This window comes from Ammospiza nelsoni, chromosome 14 (assembly GCF_027579445.1).
Source record: "Ammospiza nelsoni isolate bAmmNel1 chromosome 14, bAmmNel1.pri, whole genome shotgun sequence".
NCBI lineage: Eukaryota > Metazoa > Chordata > Aves > Passeriformes > Passerellidae > Ammospiza > Ammospiza nelsoni.
The window spans coordinates 340,571-355,777 of NC_080646.1; the positions used below are offsets into that span (position 1 = coordinate 340,571).

Consider the following 15,207-nt stretch of genomic DNA (forward strand, 5'->3'; position numbering starts at 1 on the left):
CCACAGGAATCCTAGTCTGGAAAAGCCACTGGAACTGTTGCAGGGGTTTTAACCTGCAGCAACAGGCTACTTCTGAAATGCTTGAGAAAAGTGAAACCGTTTGCGTAGCTGCTTAGGTCTGCCATAAATGCACATATCATTTCCTTTACATTAGAGCTCTCTTTAACAGTAATTGAAAGCTGAGCCTTCCACATCAATAAGTACATACGGAATTACACTTTACAGTTTCTTTGCTACAGACAATCATAAGCCCTAGTGGTATTTGGGAGCTCGGAAGATGTAACAATAAATTAATCTTTTCCAGTTCTGTTGCTTACCTGCAGATTTTGGGTCCTCCAGACGTTTTCGTATCTGGGAGGTGAGATTTTCAATCAGGGTGAACACCTGGTTACAGACCTCAACTGGGTTCTGGATAAAGGTCATGGAGTTGAGCAAAGAAGCACTGCCTGTAGGTGCTAGCTGAAAGAAGATTCCAGCAGACATTAGCTAGTCTTCACAAATGGGGAATGAAAAATGTCTGTCTTTTGCAGCCATACTGCTTTCTGACTTGGGACAAAAGCTGTGCTCCCAGCTGAGCACAATAAGCTGGCCTATTCTTAGGAGTAGTCAGTCATGTCTTAAAATCTTCCTCAAGATCAAACTCAGAGGGAGCAAACAACTGCTCCCATTAGTCTGGACCTCCCTCCACCTCCAATATCCACTCTTGTCTCATTTTGCTTCTGTGCTTGAGCAAAAGGGCTTCATTTTAAGTAGTTCTTTGAGATGATAAATATGTTCCTTAAAGGACTTCAGTCCAGTAATCACATTTCAGAGTCTGGGAAAAACAGTATTTTGGGGACTTGCTGGAGAAGCAGCAATAGTGCTTTCACTGGTTGTTGTGCTGCACGCAGCCCATGCTCTCCACTCTGCAGCAATGAGAACCTGACAGGACACACAACAATTTGTAACCAAAAGGTCTGTTCACACGTGCATAGAGCACGGATCTAGAATGCAGTGAGACACAGTCCCTGCCCACAGCAGCTGGGATTGATCTGAGCAGCATGCAGGAGCTCTTCCAGCACACTCACAAGAACCAAATGAACCGGGAATTATGAAGGGAGAAAAAGGCACCATGATCAGTCCTGAAGGGGACAGCAGAGCAACACTGAGGACTGTCACTCCAGGAAGGACAGAAGCTATTAACTTGCACACTTCCATACATATCCTGCCATTTTGACCAGAACTGATCTCAAACTAACCAAACCACTGTCCACATACCAGACTTCACATCAAACCACTGCAGCGATGCTATTCTCCTTTCAGATCCAGGGAGCAATGAAGCCACACTGGTGCTTTACCTTTTCATAATCCTCTTCACAGAACTCAGCATCCTTCTGCATGATTTCATGTAGTCGAGCCTTCACTCTGTGCTGACAGCTGCTAAGGGAATCACTGTCACTGTCCAGCAGACCATTCATGTTGGCACTTTTCACCATCTGCACCAGGATGGGGGTCAGCTCTCCTTCCAGGGCTAGCAGACCCTAAAACCACACCACATAGGACAAGATTTCAGCAACCAAGCAACAAAAATTCTGGTGGTTTCATGGCCAGAACTCAGGCAATTTAAGCGAAATCTCAACTGTCCTTGAAGGGCAGTTTTACAGCAACACCCCCTCCAGTCAGAGATGACTCTGTCATGGTTCTAGAGCTGTTCAAGCAAAGGGCAGATCTGCCTGTGGCAGCCCCAGATTTATCCAGGCAACTATTGAGCAGGCTCAACTATCAAGCAGCTCAGTTTGCTTGAAAATACAGTGAATGCTCTAAAGACCAGTTAAGGCCACCGCAGGATTCCCCTTGGCTTTAGCTGCAAATGAACCTGTTTCCACCCCATACCTCACCAAAGACATTTCATTTCCCTTTTAAATTCAGCAGGCAAGGAATAACCCCTCTGGCTGGGCAGCCACCCCAGAAACATTCATTCTATAGGCAGTCAATACTCAGCAGCACATCTGGTGTGCTCTAAGATCAAGCATCAGCAATAATCCATATGGAACTCCTTCCTGACTGAGAGTCCTGTCCTGGACAGGACATTAAAGGTGACAGGCGTGTGCAGATACACCAGATGTTCAGTACTGCCCCGTACACCTGCTATTAGCCCAGTGTACCCCAGTCCATCCAACACAGAGGAGGAAGATCCTAGGAAAACTCCTTCCTCATCACCAGAGGCTTTCCTTTAGAACTGGCATATTTTAAGAGTGATGAACAAACGGATGCCCAAAAGAGAAGAAAGACCTTTGCAAAAGCTGCTGCTGTCATCTGCACTCTCCCCTCATCCGAGGCGTAGATCTTGAGATCATGGCGATAAGTGCTGTGCAGCCTGAGCAAGCCACAGCCAGGGAAACCAGCATAATCGCCTGCAACCAAGGACAACTCAAGATTTATATTCTCACACCTGCAAAATTACCAGCTGAATATATTGGTTTACACAAACAAACTTTATTGTAGTAACAAAGTTATGTAGAGAACTAGTCACTTGCATAGGCAGCATTTATGCTGCTCCAAAATAGACAGTTCTAGCTATACACAAGGACTAGAAATGTAACAAAGTCATTGCTTAACTTGGGAAAGTTCATTTTGAGGAAAAAAATTAGCATCCCCCAGTTAAGTCTGATGCTGCCCAAATTCTGCAGCAAACTCTACTGAACACCCTGTAGTAGATCTGATAGCCTGAATACCCTGGTGCAGAATGAAGATGCAAAAAAACCCCACTTCCTTCTGCTTAGTTTCTGCATGAGAGCAAATCCTGCAGCCCTCAGAGCTGCAGGGAGGGTGGTTCAGCAAGGAAGTTTCCAAAGCAAGTCCTGTACAGCTGCAATTACTTTGTGGCACAAATTGCCAGTTTATTTCTCATTCTGAGTCAACCACAAGAGTCAGATCAGTAATGGAGGAAAGTAACTCACGAAGCTCTCGAGTCTGACCTCCAAAGACAGTCCAGTGGTCACTATTTGCTGCTACCTGGAATCCCAGGGCAATTCTGCACAGTACCCAGTCACACCGTGTGACAAGACAGGAACACTAACTACTCCCAGCTCAGAGCTCACAGCTCAGGGAAACACTCTGGCAGACAGGCACCAGCCATAAGTCAGATGTATGTCTTAGGAAAGCTGCCAGGCTCTCCAAGACACACTGAAGTTTAACAGCAGACCTCTCAGGTCAGCTTAGGGATCTGGGTACAAAACCCACCTGAATTATTTATCCCTACCATGCCAACTCAAAAGAACAAAAACTATCCCAGAGGCTGCGTACAGCCACAGATGCGTGGGCTGGGCAGGACCAGAGGCACGTGGCCAAACTCACCTTGGCCCCCAGGGTACATGCAGCGGAAGGCGCGGCCCAGCTCCTCAGCCTGCACTCTTCCTGCTGGGGTCAGCTCCCCACCCCACTTGAGCACCAGCAGCAGCGAGGGGGAGGCCTCCCGGCGAGCCTCTAGGAGACAAACAGGCATTCACCCCATCAGAGCTCCTACCTGAGCTTGCCGAGGGAGGAACAAGAGGCTGTCATCAGCACCTTGCGCGCAGCTCTCAACACAAGCCTGACCCAAGCCCCCCAGGAAACAAATCAGCAAGTAGGAAATTCAGAGTCACTACTTTTTGAAGGATGACATTCATAAAACTGGAAATGCAAGCCCTGTAGAGCCAGCCAGGGTGTACTGGAATCCCTGCAATCCTTCCTATGATGTGAGCAAAGATAAGATATGGGTCACCAACTCTGCTAGTACGTCCAGAGGCCTATACACAGATGGTAGCTGCACTCCCACCTGAACTCTGGGCTTAAAGATCAGGTTTAGGTAGCACCATTAGGTTCCTTTACCTTCATCTTCACTCGCAGCTTTTGGATGTCCATGAGGAAGATAGGTCAACTGAACTTTACGGTTAATGCCAGAAAAATGTCCATACCTGTCACAAGGGATGGAGAAAAAACCACTGAAACAAATCAACTCCACCCAACCTTTGCCCAGAGGCCCCTAGGCAGTACACAGCAGAAGTATAGCACAAGCAAGAGACTTTCTGCTACAACACCCATAGCCATGGAACATGATTTTTGTCATCTCCCTGTGACCCAGCACAGACCCCCACAAAAAGCCAAACAGCTCCCTCAAACAAAATTCAAAGATCCATTGCTTTACTCTTCTACCAAGAGCACTCTATGCTGTCATTCCTCACTATGGCTTTAAACTCTTATCTACACCTTTAACAAGTGGATTAATGAGATCACAGGAAAAACCACTCTGACAGATGCTTTGAGGATAACCATGATGAGCAGAAAGAGCAGAGGAGGTCATCACAGCAAAAAGTCCTCCTCTGTGCTCCAGAGACACGGCCTGAACACAGACGCTGGCTGTGTGTGCCATAGCCAGCTGCAGCCTGAGAGGAACCCCGTTTTGTTTAAAAGCTGTCAATATCACCACATTTTTATTTTGACTGTACAAAACCTCAGAGGACACAACATCTTTTCATGTTTTCCAAGCTCTTTTTTGCTAAACTTTTGGCACCAGGACAACTTTATTTAAAACAACTTTATTCGAATCATATCAAAATGCTTCAGATCAACATAGTCCATCTAGGACCCCAGTTCCTCTCCTGCAGCAAAGAAAGCTCAGTTTTGTCTCAAGTAGTTTAGTCAAACACCAGACACGCTTAGGACAAGGCTCAGCAGGGTTTTGATGTCAAGGAGAAAAAGTGAGGAACATGGTGCCTTTGCTGTGCAGTTACTAACAGGGGACAGAGGAGACCCCCATCTCTGGGCACCAGCAGCACAGCTTGTTCCCGTATCACATCCTCTGAGGCAAACCCACAGCGCCCTGAGACAGGAATGCTTACATCTCCAAGACACTCTTCAGCTGCTCCAGTTTGGATTTCCTCTCCTCGATTTCACAATCGCTGTGGGTTCCCAGCTCCACCACAAGCTGCCGTGCAATGTCCAGCACTTCCTGTTGGGAAGCAGAGAGCAATTCTGCCTCAGACTCACCAGTGTACTCCTGCAAGGCCTCCTAACAGCTTCATCCAGAAGCAGGTCCATACAGACACTCCTCAGAGGTATGTCATTTCATAAGACACAGCTCAGGCAGGACAAACTTCCACACTGCAGTTTGCTTCATCCTCATGCTGTACTACAGCCCTGCTGAGAGCCAAGCAGGTACCTCCAACTGCCCCACTCCTTAGCATGGACCCATCTGTCACCAGAGGCAACCACAGCCTGGTGGGCAAGCTGCATCAGGTCATCTCCATCCCACAGCGTGCGCACCAGGCAGCAGAAGTTTCCATTCTGCTCTCCTGCTGTCACCCAGCTGAGTGGGCCAGGGTGCAGAATGGGACACAGCATCTGTGTGACACACTGTTGCCCTCTTGGAGGTTTGTACCCTCCCAAAGAATTGCCTCGCACCAGGATCTGTATTACCTGCATATCCCACGCAGTAACCCCAGAATGCACTTCCTCACCTGTAGCTGCTCTGGTTTCTTCAACTTCAACTTTCCTGTCTTGTAACCATCATATTTCTCAAATAATTCAAAGAACCTGAACAGACAAAAAAAAATGGTGATCCATTTTCTGCTGTTTCATAACACAAGGAGGGTCATTCCCACATGTGCCTTCAGTCTCTGTTCTTCAGGTAGAACCAGCAGGCTGCTGGCTCTTCCCTGCGCTTCAGAAATTCTGAAAAAACAAGTGTTTTTCAAAATACAACCAGTAAGCAGTTACTAGCTTCCCATTTAGTGAGGCACTTCCCTTTTGAGCACCTACCACACCTTCATTCTGCCTTCCAGTGCTCACACAAAAGGTGTCAGGATCCTTGTGGGGAAAGGGGGCTCTCTCAACTGGTCAGAAAGCATTTGCTTGGATGGGCCATGAAAAATACTGCCTCCTATGCACTCAGCCCTCTGCTCCTGCTTCTGGTTTAGAGAATAGGCCCTCATCCTTTCCCAGGAGCAGAGCACCTTTTTCCCTTGGCTCTTACCGGGGATGTTTCACTTCCATCTTCATCTTCTGCTTCGGGGTGCGATCTCCATGACGGATGACTGCAATAACGCAGCGAAGCTCCATCCTGGGCAAACATGAGATAAAGAGGACAAATGTGCCCTTACACTCCAGAACTGCCACCAGGAAGGAGCTTCCTATTGCTCATTCAGTTCCATTCTTCTGACACCTGCTTTCCTCAGCAGGGGTAGAATTTCTCCCAGCCTAAACCAGACACAAGTGCCACAGCTGCAGAGGGAGTCAGAGCTCTGCAGACACTACTAAGGTGAGGGGTTTCATACCGGAGTACAAGTACGCTGAGGATCACAAAGAAACTTTTGCCTTTGATCTTTTAGCCTTATGTGCCAGAAAACCAGTAAGGTCAAAGGTATCAAATGAGGGGCTGCCAAGCATATTGGTAATGATGAATGTTTCAACTAAGTGTTTCCACCTATTTCACTGGTAGCTCAACACGCACTTTCTCCATGTAGCAGCCAGCTACAGCATCTGTCCTGATCTGTTTCCTGTCCTGACGAAGAATTTGGACCTCTGAAAGCCATGCAAGCAGTTTCTGTTATTTCTTCAGTTATTGCTCTTCTGCATTCATCAAACCTACAACTAATCTCCAACCTATCACAACTTCCACGTGCATAGCTAAGCCTTTCCACAGGCATTTCAGGGTTGCAAGCAGCACAGCAGCTGGAGGATGCCATGCTGCTAGTGGTGTCAGGCCCTTGGACAGGGTTTGTCACACTTTGTCCCTCACACAGTCATCACTGGCATCCTTTTGAGAAGACAGCAGGTACTCACATGGTGCCTGAAGTAGTGGGGACAATGGGGATGTCTTCTGCCTCCGTTGGGATGGACCAGGGGATATGAAACTGGGGAGCCAACTCCCTCATGATTATATTTCTGAAAGAAATCAAAATACAACACTCACAAGAAAATCCATTCCCTTAGTTCTCCACCTCCTCCTTAGCAGTCCTGCTGAAAGATGTGAAGGGAGCCACAGAATTTCCCCTCACTTTTATTGCAGAGACACCTACCACACTGTGGGCTAGTTAGGGCACCCCAAAGGGGTACCAGTTTTCCCCACATCACCAATACCACAACTGGGCTCAGCATGCAATGAAAAGTCCTGGGAGATATATATCTATATTTAGCTGTAGACAAAGACAGCTAATGCCATTGCAGGCAGGAGCTCCAGGGCTTGAAAATAACCTGTTCCTCCAAGAGCCAAGCTTTCACCTGCTGAGCAAGTGACTCGCATGAACCACTGGCAGACTTCTCTGACATAGTGACCAAGACTCCATATTTCATTTCACTTTGCTGTGAGTTACTTATCAAAACTCAGATTGCTCATACCCAAGGATTTTGGCACAGTCATCATAATACTTCATGGAGTTCTTCACAAAGCTGAAGCCATTCACATCACAAACAAAGGAGTGGCCGTTGGCCCGCAGGAGGTCGAAGCCACACACGGTTTGCTGCAGGAGGAAGCAGAGGACAGGGCACTTGGACACACAGGAAGGAAGCAGTGGGGGACAGCAGCGACCCTGCCAGCAGGGCATGCACAGACCCAGCCAACGCTGCCCAGCTCAGCCTGCTGATGCTACAGACATCCTACAGTCCATGCCCACCTCACAAGCCTACAACAAGTGGGAAGACATGCTGTTAGTCAGCCCTTTACCCCCTTACTGCTGAGCCAAAGGCCCTAACCACAAACCCCCAGATGGAGCCATCAGGGCCAACCCCCGACTTTCCAGAGCTCTAAGGACCTGAAACAGAGCAGTTCCTGGATATCCTGCTCTTCCTTTGAAATCCAATAATTTTGAACCAGATTGACAAGCATGGACAAGAAGTGCAGTAGGCAAAGACACCCATCACTAAATGGAAAAGGCTACAAGGTAAAAAAGAGACCAAATCTGCATCAGCCCAACCACACGGGGTGCCAGTTGCAGTGGAGCAGGAACAAGGAGTCCAGTGCTTCTTCCGCTGATACTGCCGAACATGTCATGGAACCATACCTAGACTCTTACTCACTCTACCCAACTCTAAAATAAAACATCAATTTGCACCAGAGCCATATTAAAAAAACCCAAGAACTAAAAAAAACAAAACCAGACAAACAAAAAGCCAACAAACAGAAGAACCAAACACAAGTACCAAAACACAAAAAAGAAAAAAACAACCAAGAAAATAAGACCAAATTTTCCACATAAACAAAAGCAGGAAATAAGTCAAGACAGGATGAGCACAGGTCAGACAGAGAGCATGCTCAGGATTCAGTATTGAATGCTCAAATGTATGTGGGGCACCAGGCACCAATCAGCCCAAAGGGCATTTGCTGCAGGCCCTCTTGCCGTCCCAGTCACCTCTGCCCAGCAAAGTGCCACAGCCAGCAGGACCAACAACTGGCACCAGGCACGGAGGATTGCCTGAGACATGCCAGGATGACAAATTTTAATCCCAATCCTGACACATATCAGACATTTGTGGAGTCCTGCTTGCACAGGAAAGAAAACACAGACCTTAAAGGCTACGCAGACTTTACGGGCAACGAGTTTCTCCATGGCAGTCAGCATGACCGGGTAGCGAATCTCCTTCCCCTCGCTGTCCCGCTCCACCTTCCCGTCCAAAGCAGGGGATTTGCGAGCCTCTGCATGGGCATAGTCCGGCCCCACGGTGTACACCTGCAATGAGAGTGAGCACACCTGACACAGCCACCACGACTAACTGCAGCTTCCAGCAGGTATTCCTGCTGCAGACGCAGAAAAGGAGATGAGATGGTCTCACACATTCCTCCTGGCGTGATCCACAGAGCACCCACTCCCCACTTTGGGGGTCAAACTGTGCAGTCAGCACCTCAAAGCCTGAACACACATTCCACAGCCTATGTAGGACTAAGCAGAACAGCTGAACTTTCAGCTTCCCCAAGCCTGACAAAGGAAAGCACCATGCCAGGCTTTTCCTCACCTTTACATCAGTGCCATCCGTAGGCATGAACTCCTCGTAAATGTAGGAGCCTGTCTTCCTCACACTGCTCTCTGGGGAGTACACACTGCTCCGGCTTCCAATCTGAAAGCACAGAATAAACACCTCAGGGAAGAGCGCGGGGATCCTTTTCTTAGATGGAAGCAGAAAAGCAGAAGTTTCATCCCGTAAGTAGGGAATTTAGCAGACTTAATGGATCAGCATCTCAGGCTCCCCAGATGTTACAGCACACTTATTTATGGAGGACAAAAGACACCAGAATGCAGGCAGCACGTATGTCATTTTCCAGGTTTTAAAGAGGAGAAAAGCTATTATAGACCATTAATTTGTCTCCAATCACTTCAAGGACATGGAACAAAAAAAAAGTGAAAAAATACTACAAGGTAAGGAGCCCAACTAACATGCAAATGAAAATAAATTATAACAGGTGATAATTTCATTTCCTTCTAGAACCATGACTGATTTTATCAACATCAAGGATAATGTTGTTTTCTTCTGTAGTAAGGCTTTGGATACAGACTCAAGAGGCATACCTGTATCTTACCTAAGGGAACAATCATTTTAGGTTTATTCATGCCAGACATGTATCTGATTGGAAAAAAATACATCACACCTATTACTGTTCACTGGAAAAGTGGGGGACATGAGTAAGGGCAGATTTCCTGTGAAATCTAGGAATAAATGCTGCTTTTATCACGTGTGCAAGCTACAGTAAATGGGAAGGGAAAGAATGATGTTAAATGAAAGGAATGTAGGTTTTTAGAAAAATTCATCGTGATAAACCCAGGAGAAATCAGCATGCAATTCAGAAAGGGACACAGTGCTCCATGACTACAGGATAAATGTCACCAAGAGGATGGGGAAAGTGAAGTCAGCACTACCACTAAAATACGTCCTTTTGTGGTTCCCAGGTAGATGCACTTGAACTCAAAGTTCTAAGAAGGTCTAAAGTTCCCCCACACAAAACCCTCCTTTGCCCTTCGCCTGCCTCAACACTCCCTCCTGAAGCCACACGAGTCTCAGATCTACTGGTTCCAAGAGCAGCCCTGGAGACCCCTCCTCACCTTGCGGAAGAGCCGCTGGCTGCCCCCACCTGCTGATGTCGGGTAGTAAATATACACATTGTGGTCTTCAGCACTGACTGGCTTCTCTACAAATGGCTTTGGGAACACAGCTCCATTTACCTCCACGTGGTCCTCTCCTTCCACCAAGTTGCACTCTGAAGACAAAGCACAGCAGCAGCACATCGGGAAAGGTGACACAGTCCCAGTGCAGAGCCACAGCCCCTTCCAGGCCCATCAGTCGGTTTTGTGCTGCGACCTTTGCTCACGAGAAAAACCCGGGAGACTTAGGAGCCAGACCTCTTTGAGGTGACTGCCAGTATCTGTCCTCTGCAGACTATCCTAAACAGCAGAGCCTGGGGAAATGGCTTTCAGCAGAAGTTGGACACTGACCTTCTGGTCGGTCAGGATCTCGATTGAGCACAGCATAGCGGGGCAGGTCTATTCCCTCTTCCTGAAGGATCCGATACACTTCACGCCTGTAGAGGACACAAGAGCATCAGAAGAGTTTAGAAGGTCCTCAGTACACACCAAGGGAAAGACTTCACTCCCACTGATGAGAAACACAGTCAGATGAACACAAATAAGCATCAAGACTGCAGGTACTTGTAGCACATGCTCTCTGGCCGAGTCCCACAGGCTACAGGGTTTGCTGCAGTCCTGCTCTGGATACAGATGGCCCACAGTAAATTTCTACCTGGCCTAAACATGGATGCTCAATTATTAGCATGTGCCCAAAGCACAGCAGCACACCCAGTACACACCACCTGCCCAGACCCATCCTGTTGGAGAGTGCCCTGTCATGCCAAGCTGTCCGGTGCCCAGGCCTGGCAGAAGCAGCAGGAGCCTTCTTTCATCTTGTGCCAAGGGGCAAATCCCAGTTCTTTCACTAGTTACACCTTGGGATGCCTGCCAGCACCCACATAACACTGCTCGCCACCCCAAAGACAGGGCAGGAGGTTTAGGATCTGTTAGGAGCCCTACTCACACACAGCCAAAGCAGCCTGGCTATAAGGGCCCAAGTACACGGCTGCCAGTGGCCTCTACCAACAGATGACTGAGAAACCTCACGTGTCTGAACAACACAGGTTGCACAGATTCTGACCCAACCTTGCTCCCAATTTCTGACCCAGAGCCCCATCTCACCATTCAGCTCTCCTGCTTAGACACTAGTCTTTTTGCTTTAGTCGTGGCAGCCTTGTTCTGTGAGAACTCTTCCACTCCCTACCTCCCAGCCACTCCTTACAGGACATTTACACCAGAAAACAAAGCATGATTTTATATGGTCTCAATGGTTTTACCCTCAAAGCCATTCCCCTCCACGCTTTAGAGAAACCCCAAAAAGCCACTGCTAAGGTCCCCTTCCTCCTCATCTCACTCCTTTGTGATCAGAAAAATTAGAATTCCACAGCATGCTGAGAAGAATCAGAGGAAGAGGGAAAGGGCTTTAGTGTCTCACAGACACCCACCTGTCCTGGATGTAGTACTGCATATCAAGGTCGTTGATCAGAAATGGTTTGCACAGCTTGGCATAAGCAACTGCCTTATCCAGGGGGAATCCTGAAATACAGGGTGAGGACAGAGGGGAGGGCTGAAAGGAAAATCCCTTGCCCACAGCTCAAGCAGGCTAAGGACTGCTAGAGATGTGTTACCTTTGGAGTGGAAGGATATCAGGCAGTCACAAGAGGGCCAGTTTTCTACCGGTTCATTCAGAATAACGTCTTCCCCCATGATCACCACTGTGATGTACTCAAACTTACACAGACGTTCCAGAATCTGTGTCATGGGCTTTGACTTGGACTTTTTGGTCATGGCACAGATTCCCACCACGATCTGCCGTTCCGGAGGCTGACAGAGAGGAAGACAGAGATCAGTTTAGTAGCATTTAATATAACACTGAATAGGGGCCAAAAGCAGTCAGGAGCTAGAGATCATTTTTTCTGCATCCTGCTCCTGGAGGTTATAGAAAAAATGAATGTTTCCTCTCTGCAGAGACACCTTTGCCCTTTTCACACATGCCAGAGTTTTCCCCAAAAATTTCCCTGGTGAAACAGAAAGACTTACAGGAGTGTGAGGTTAAGTCTCTAGAACAAAGGAATCATCTAGTTTTCTCAAATCAGATCTGCAAGCAAAAAAGCTGGATTTCCCGAGGCAGTGAGTATAGCAGCATGATGTAATGTGTCCTGTCATCAATGCCACTGCCGTGTCCCCTGCAGTCCCAACTACCTGCAGCCCCAGCAGTAACCATGCAAAACCTGGCTGAGACCCAGGGATCCCACACAGGTGCTCCAGCCCAGAATGCTGGGACCTCCTTACCGACTCCTCCTCTTCGTCATCTTCAAAGAAATCAGTTTCGTCTGTCTTCATGTTTGATCCCAGAAATTCTGTCTCATCATCTCTGGAACCAAGAACAAACCTGGGAGCAGAGTTCTCTCCCTCACTGGAGGTCGTCAGGGACGACATTGCAGCTTTGGTGGGCGACCATCCCGCTCTGGAATCACAGAGTGCAAAAGGGAGAGGGGTCAGAGGCAGCTGCACGGTGAAGCAAACGATGTGGGGAGGGCAGGGACTGAGCCAGCATGAGGGAACCCAGGGACAGTGCTGCCCAGCACAAAAACGGGGAACAAGAAGACATTCTCAGTGTGGGAGGGGATTTGGAATTCTGGATCAATTTAGATAAGCAGCTCCATTTTGCAATTAACCCTCTCGCACTGGGAAAGTGTTACCACCAGCACTGAAATCATGTAACCCTTACAGTGATGCATGTCCAACCGCTGCCTAAACCATGGACAGGGGACACTCTTGCAGACTCATATGCCCAACAATATCAACTGGGACTCCAGAAGTCAGGATAAAGCTCAGGTCAGTGACAGTGATTTTCCAATTGCCAATTTTCATCCTTTCAGCTCAAGAAGACCTACAGTAACAGGGAGAACAGTTTGAGAGGTGAAGGAGTTTGCAGGGAGGAGGAAAAACAAGTGAAAACTCTATGGCAGGGAAAGACGACACAGAGGGAGCATCAGCAACAGTTTGGGTAACAGGTCAGGATGTCTGGGTTTGCAAGCTGGCACAGAAACACAGAATACACCAAGTTGGAAGGGATCCATCAGGACTGAGTCCAGCTCCTGGCCCTGTGCAGACATCCCAAAAACCCCACCATGTGCCAGAGAGCATTGTCCACAGGCTTCTTCAACTTAGACAGGCTTAGTGCTGTGACCAGTGCAGAATGGAACAATCACCTCCTTTGACCAGCTGCTGAATATATGCTATGAGTTAGAAACACCAGGAAAGGATCATGTCCTCCAGTGTCACCTACAAGAGCAGCCTCAGAGGAGACAGAGTCTGAACACACCATTCAACTGACCTAGCCATGCCAAGGACACAGCTGTTCACCGTTGGCCTAAGCTCCACCCAGCGTCAAGCAGGCGTCTTTCACTGTGCTTTTCCTTATTATAAAGTAGCCAAAAGCATTCCTCCTGCTTAAGGATCCACTGGGGGAGCAGACATCGACCCAACAGAAACCACACAAGGGGACACAGCAAGCCTGGACTTTGTACATACCACACCAAGGACGATCTCCTCCATCCCAGTCCCATGCACCAAGCCCAGTGCTGCTGCTGCCACAAAACCCTCAAAGTACAGCACACACCTGGCACTGAAACACCTGGAGCAGCACGAGTCAGAGCTGATACTCACCATCAGTGCTCGCTGCTAGTGGGAGGAACAGGGCTGGCAGACCAGGCTCTAGAGGCATTTACTGTGCACTCCACATAGCCCTGCTATCTCCAGGGGAGGACAAGAGTAGCATTCCCAACATACTCAGGAACTGTTCTCACGCCTGTGTCCTGCTGCCTCAGCATACCAGTGCAGAATGAACCCCTGGCAGGTATACCATCAGCTTGAAGGCTGATGATTTAATGAAGTGAAGCAAACCAAGCAGAAGGAGGTAGAGGGTTATTTTCTCCAATCCCTTAATCTCCCCTCCCTCCTGGAAAAAAAACAGATAAGCAGCAGGAAAACCTTTGCCCCAAGAACTCAGAAAGCAACAACTTCTCTATATTCCTCCTCCTACCCCACAGACAAAGCCTCTTCCTTGCTCTGTAGCTCTGTTTCAAGGCCGTGACACATCATACTCACATCAAGTAAAACCTCAGAGCCTCACTGAAGCTGACAGCCACTGATAGCACAGGTGTGCCCATGATGTTAATAAGGAAAGCCTCATGATTTCAGGTGTGAGGGGAGGGTTAACTGGAACCTTCTTCTAGTTTTTCTTAAAAGTACATTCCTTACCATAGACTTATACCAAACAACTACAGACTCTTGATGAACAGAACTTTTAGCTACAGGCACAACTAAGGCATTAAAAACTCAGACTGTTGCTCTTAAATAGACACAGGCGAGCGGAGTTCTATTCTGGTATCTAAGGACAGTGACAGGAAGTTTGCCCACCATACCTGAGCCAGCTCTAGTGTTGAACTGGCACAGGGCCCATATGCCAGCAGGGTGGCAATGCCATCACAGAACCCTTACAGGGTCCTGCACAGCACACAGCCCACACTTTTCACACAGGAAAAACTACATGCCAGTCGCTACACCCGGAGACTTTCCTGCTGCACTTGCAAGAAGGGCAGCTGTGATCTGCTGCACAGTCATACCAAAGGTTACCAAAATTACCCCATCAGCAATCCAAATCTGCTGACACACAACCCTAAATGGAGCCACAGACCTTGCCTCTGATGGCCTGGGACTGTTTCAGCTCCCTGGACTGCGCTGTATTAGAGATAAGAAACCATATAGGAAATTGTTTTCCTCTTCCCCAGCAGATCATTCTGGTGCTGTTCAGATAAGGGTGCTAATAGAGTAAAGAAATTCTTTGTGCCCTGCTTCTGAGGTACCAGGCATTTAAGGTGAGAATATGTGATTAGGTCTTGTATTTTGTACTCAGCGTGGCATTAACCAATCAAAGAGTGGGCTTGCATGTCAGGGTTTTGTTTCATTTCATTTTTTAAACACGAGGTGCAGATGCAGGTGCAGTGCCTGTAGTGCTGGGCTGACAGACAGGAACGTGACTTATACCACTGCCAGTGGCAGGAATTTGGGATTACCCTGGCAAGCAAAAAGCCTGAAAGCATGATCCAACTTAGAGACCCACAGCCTAGCC

At 48.0% G+C, this 15,207-nt stretch overlaps 1 protein-coding gene across 1 annotated transcript in view; it reads right to left on the minus strand.

The window, feature by feature from the left end:
- PPIP5K1 (diphosphoinositol pentakisphosphate kinase 1) overlaps positions 1-15,207 on the minus strand; it is a 53,044-nt gene that overhangs the window by 25,634 nt on the left and 12,203 nt on the right. Inside the window, exons 2-19 of the mRNA XM_059482187.1 lie at positions 12,802-12,963; positions 12,363-12,537; positions 11,699-11,894; positions 11,516-11,606; positions 10,440-10,525; positions 10,050-10,204; positions 8,968-9,069; positions 8,523-8,684; positions 7,357-7,478; positions 6,802-6,903; positions 5,993-6,079; positions 5,478-5,553; positions 4,860-4,969; positions 3,850-3,935; positions 3,337-3,465; positions 2,272-2,393; positions 1,338-1,520; positions 318-459 (exon numbers count right to left, since the gene is read on the minus strand). Coding sequence (XP_059338170.1) covers positions 318-459; positions 1,338-1,520; positions 2,272-2,393; positions 3,337-3,465; positions 3,850-3,935; positions 4,860-4,969; positions 5,478-5,553; positions 5,993-6,079; positions 6,802-6,903; positions 7,357-7,478; positions 8,523-8,684; positions 8,968-9,069; positions 10,050-10,204; positions 10,440-10,525; positions 11,516-11,606; positions 11,699-11,894; positions 12,363-12,509 — 2,098 coding nt within the window. The 5' untranslated portion in view covers positions 12,510-12,537; positions 12,802-12,963. The remainder of the gene's footprint in view (positions 1-317; positions 460-1,337; positions 1,521-2,271; positions 2,394-3,336; positions 3,466-3,849; positions 3,936-4,859; positions 4,970-5,477; positions 5,554-5,992; positions 6,080-6,801; positions 6,904-7,356; positions 7,479-8,522; positions 8,685-8,967; positions 9,070-10,049; positions 10,205-10,439; positions 10,526-11,515; positions 11,607-11,698; positions 11,895-12,362; positions 12,538-12,801; positions 12,964-15,207) is intronic.